The 3,556-nt window shown below is 49.7% G+C and overlaps 1 protein-coding gene across 1 annotated transcript; it reads left to right on the top strand.

The window, feature by feature from the left end:
- Positions 1–2,939: 2,939 nt before the first annotated feature.
- Positions 2,940–3,315, top strand: PtA15_6A589 (uncharacterized protein; the record flags this gene model as incomplete). The annotated part of the gene is made up of 2 exons (XM_053170309.1): positions 2,940–2,957; positions 3,019–3,315. 2 exons carry the CDS (start codon positions 2,940–2,942, stop codon positions 3,313–3,315), a joined length of 315 nt encoding a protein of 104 aa, XP_053021514.1.
- Positions 3,316–3,556: the final 241 nt, after the last annotated feature.

Genomic DNA, 3,556 nt, shown 5'->3' with positions numbered 1-3,556 from the left:
TGGTATTTCTCTTTATTTACACTTTTTTTACATGGATACTTCAAGTTTACAAGCTACATATCCAAGAGGTGGGACCACCCTATGTAATGGCACAGTCCAACGCCAATGAGATGTCCCAACAATGATTGCAGGTGGTATGGAATGTCAATTGTGTTGTTCTCATTCAACCACCGCCGTTGGCAGTGGCCAGACTGTTATTGTATTTGGATAGACTATGTATCATTATGTACACAAGACGGCCGCGGCGGTCCACTGGGAAAGAAATGTGCAAACAGAGAATGGCAGAAAATTAGGAGGGTGATGTGCATTGCTGCGATGAAACTTACATATGTACATACAAGGATTGGCTTCTAGGTAAAAGTATGTTCATGGGGGGCCATGTAGTCATTGGAAGTTGGGGGGCCTTTGTGGCAGCCTTTTAGGAAAGGTGTTGTGGTTGAGCTGAAACATCGCTTGATCAAGCCACAACACTAAGTCTCCGAAGTCAACACTTTTCCTTGCTTCCTCCGGGTAGCTGTATCCTTCAACTTCCCTTCTTGAGTGATCAAACTTCAAAAACACCTCGGTCCTTGACTTTCCATTGGCCACATTCTATTCCATCCTCATTTAGATTCACCTTTCTGGTTGGTTAGTTTAAACCCCTGCGATTATCACCATGGATGTTGACGAGTTTTTCTTCACGTCTACCGGTGACAACACTCCTGAGGAGAGACCCGCAGGAGGTGAGTGATTATTTCTCCGGAGATATAATTCCATACTGGAAGAAATGACATCTAATTGGCGAATTTGGTATTACTAGAGGCAAAGGCGGCTTCGCCGCTGCAGGCTGCACACCCCCAAGGACACCTGAAATATGCAGCAAAATTCATCCTGTGTGAATTCATAAGTATGGCAAGATGTCATTCCCGCACGCCAAAATGTCCATTTATTTTTCCAACCACTATCAACATTAGGAAACACAGATCCAATAAAAACCTGAGTGCTAAGGGTTCAAAACTGAAAGGAACAACATGGGAAATGAGAAGGAACAAAAAGGAGAGACTGATTGCAAAGATAAACAAAACAGGAGGCAAAACAAAGGAGATTAGATACAGGTTAGTGATAATCTGAAAATGAAAAAAAAAATCAATTATGGAAAGAGAAACACATTTAGGATACATATGAAAGTATACAAATCTGCTGTACTGAGCTTAGGCTTCATATTGATTATTGCAAAATATATTCTTTGTATTCTAAGAATATCCTCTTTGCTGGTGCAATGTTTTTGTCACCATCAGCCACTATTGGATCTGATTCAATTTTCCTCCTATTTTTGTTCATCAATTAAAAAAGCTGGAAAAGCTTGTATATGTAAAAATGGATGTCAAAGTGGATTCTTTAGGGGCAAGTCTAGCAGCAAATTGTAGCGGGTGGTGCTAAAAATAAACTGGAAGTATGGGTTTTTCATGAGAAGAACCCATTAAATCTGGCTGCAGGTTGTAAGAGATACTTGTGAAGAAGGCCTCAATTAGAAGGGGAATCTCACATTTTTTTCTAGTGCATTACTCTTTTGGGTGCCAAAAATATGTTCAAAAAATCAATCAGTGCTAAATTGATTCATATAAAACCAGTTAGACTTCATTTATGGAGAGATCCAAGCCTTTAGTACAGCATGACAAATTTATCTCCAGTAGTTATCCAAACTTGTTTAAAAACTGCAAATACTAATGGCTTACTGATGACTAATGAAAAGGGGGGGAGAGACTTATTACAACTGAGTAGGAATATACATGAAAATAGGAAAAAGAGTCTTTCTGTTGAGCATAAATCATCTTCAAATAATGATAGAGTTAAATTTTAATACTGCATCTCAAGTTTGAGATAAATAGACAGGAGGAAGGAAAAATATAGACAATGGTGGGTAGGGCCTTGGCCTGCATAACACTGTTGGCAAGGGATACCATAGGTGCTGAGGATTGGTCAATGACGTCGACCCAGTGGCCGCAGATGGCAGGGTCTTTGGGGGACAGGAGCTGGTCTGAGGACAGGTTGTTGGGTGAAGCATGGTCGGCGGGAGAGGAGGGGGGGATGAGAGTTGAGGAGCCAGCGGAGGGCAGGATGGGTCTGCCGAGCTGCTTGTCCTGAATTCTGCATGCAGTCCCTAGACTTCTGCTTATTTTTTTGGGCATTGGTTTTGGAGGCGGCGGGGGCAAAGGGATGGGCGGTGGGGAGCTCTTTTCACTCAGTCTAGCTCTTGATCAGCCTGCTGCCCTTGTTAGCCAGTGGCTTGGACCAATAGCCGGCGCTCAATGAGTACGTTCACGAGCGGATGTTCAGCGAGCCCAATTCTCTGCAGTCCCGGCGCCGCGCAGGACGCCACGACAACCAACAGTCACCGTGGCGCCACCCTGACACACCCCAGGTCGCCACAAGCAGGGGCGCCCTCCCCTACTGCGTGATCAGAACGCAATCGGGCATGACGCCTTAGGGGCGCCGGGGTGGGGTGCCACTTCGACGCACCAGCAGCGCCGACGCCTAACCGGGTCGTCATCTATCTGACGCCCCGGGTTTGCTAGCGTCACCATGACACAATCAAAGGAGGGGGCCTGGGGGGCGTCCTGAGGCCGGTCCCATGGCCGCTGCCATGCCCACCACGCCCCCAAGGCGCCCGGGCAGGGCCGAAACTCTTCCGGAGTTGTTCTGGATTTTTCACCAATATCAGGCCTTGGGATTATTGTTCTAAGACCTTCGCAGTACGGTTTCAGGTGAGGTGAAACCGTACCACTGATAAACCCTATTGTGGACAAAACGTCGCCGTATGTCCCGCAAGTCCCCTTCTCAGTGGATGCTAGGCTGTATGAGGCTCCTCCAATGGCCTGCTGAGGCAGTGAGTTTGGCCTGCTAACGTCGCGGCACCGCCCACACCCTGAGCTGCGTGCGTGGGTCAGCTCGCCAGAAAAATGAACTACGCCGGCCCCGTCGGCGTCGGAGCTCTCAGCCTGTTGTGCAACCCAATGCGGTCCTGACCTCCTCTTGAAGGCGTCCGCGCGGGTGACCACTCTGCCGCAGGAAGACATACCCAGGTGGACGGTTGCGACGGCCCCCGATGACTCTCGTCCACCAACCCTCAGTACGCCATCCCCCGGTCCTCACGGCGCGTATGGGTCGTCTTGGGGAGGGCGGGCCGGGACGCAAACAGGCGGATCGGATGAGGTGCACCCGGCTGAGGTCAGGGCACCCGTGGGCCGTCAACCGTCCCAGCGGCGACATCTGGGCGGGGCAGGCGTGGATGCGTCCAAGTGGGACGCCATGCGGGCGCCCTCAGACGGTTTCTGAACGCGCCTAGGAGGCGGTGGCTTGGGACACCCGCGCGATGTCTCGAAAAAGGTCATCGCCGTGGCGCTGATGAACCGCAGGGCAGCAAGGACGCCCCGCGATGCGCCACACGGTTGTTTTGGTTGCCCCGCTGTGTATTTTGGAAGTAACCCGCGTTGCCAGGCGTATTGCGAGGGCGATGGTTTGAGAAAACCTGGCTGAATTTGTCTTGTGGCAAGGGTCACCATGGGTTTGTTGGGGG

The sequence above is a fragment of the Puccinia triticina genome, chromosome 6A (assembly GCF_026914185.1).
Source record: "Puccinia triticina chromosome 6A, complete sequence".
Classification (NCBI taxonomy): domain Eukaryota; kingdom Fungi; phylum Basidiomycota; class Pucciniomycetes; order Pucciniales; family Pucciniaceae; genus Puccinia; species Puccinia triticina.
Note: the sequence above shows the minus strand (reverse complement) of the source record. Positions and strands in the feature narration are given on the sequence as shown.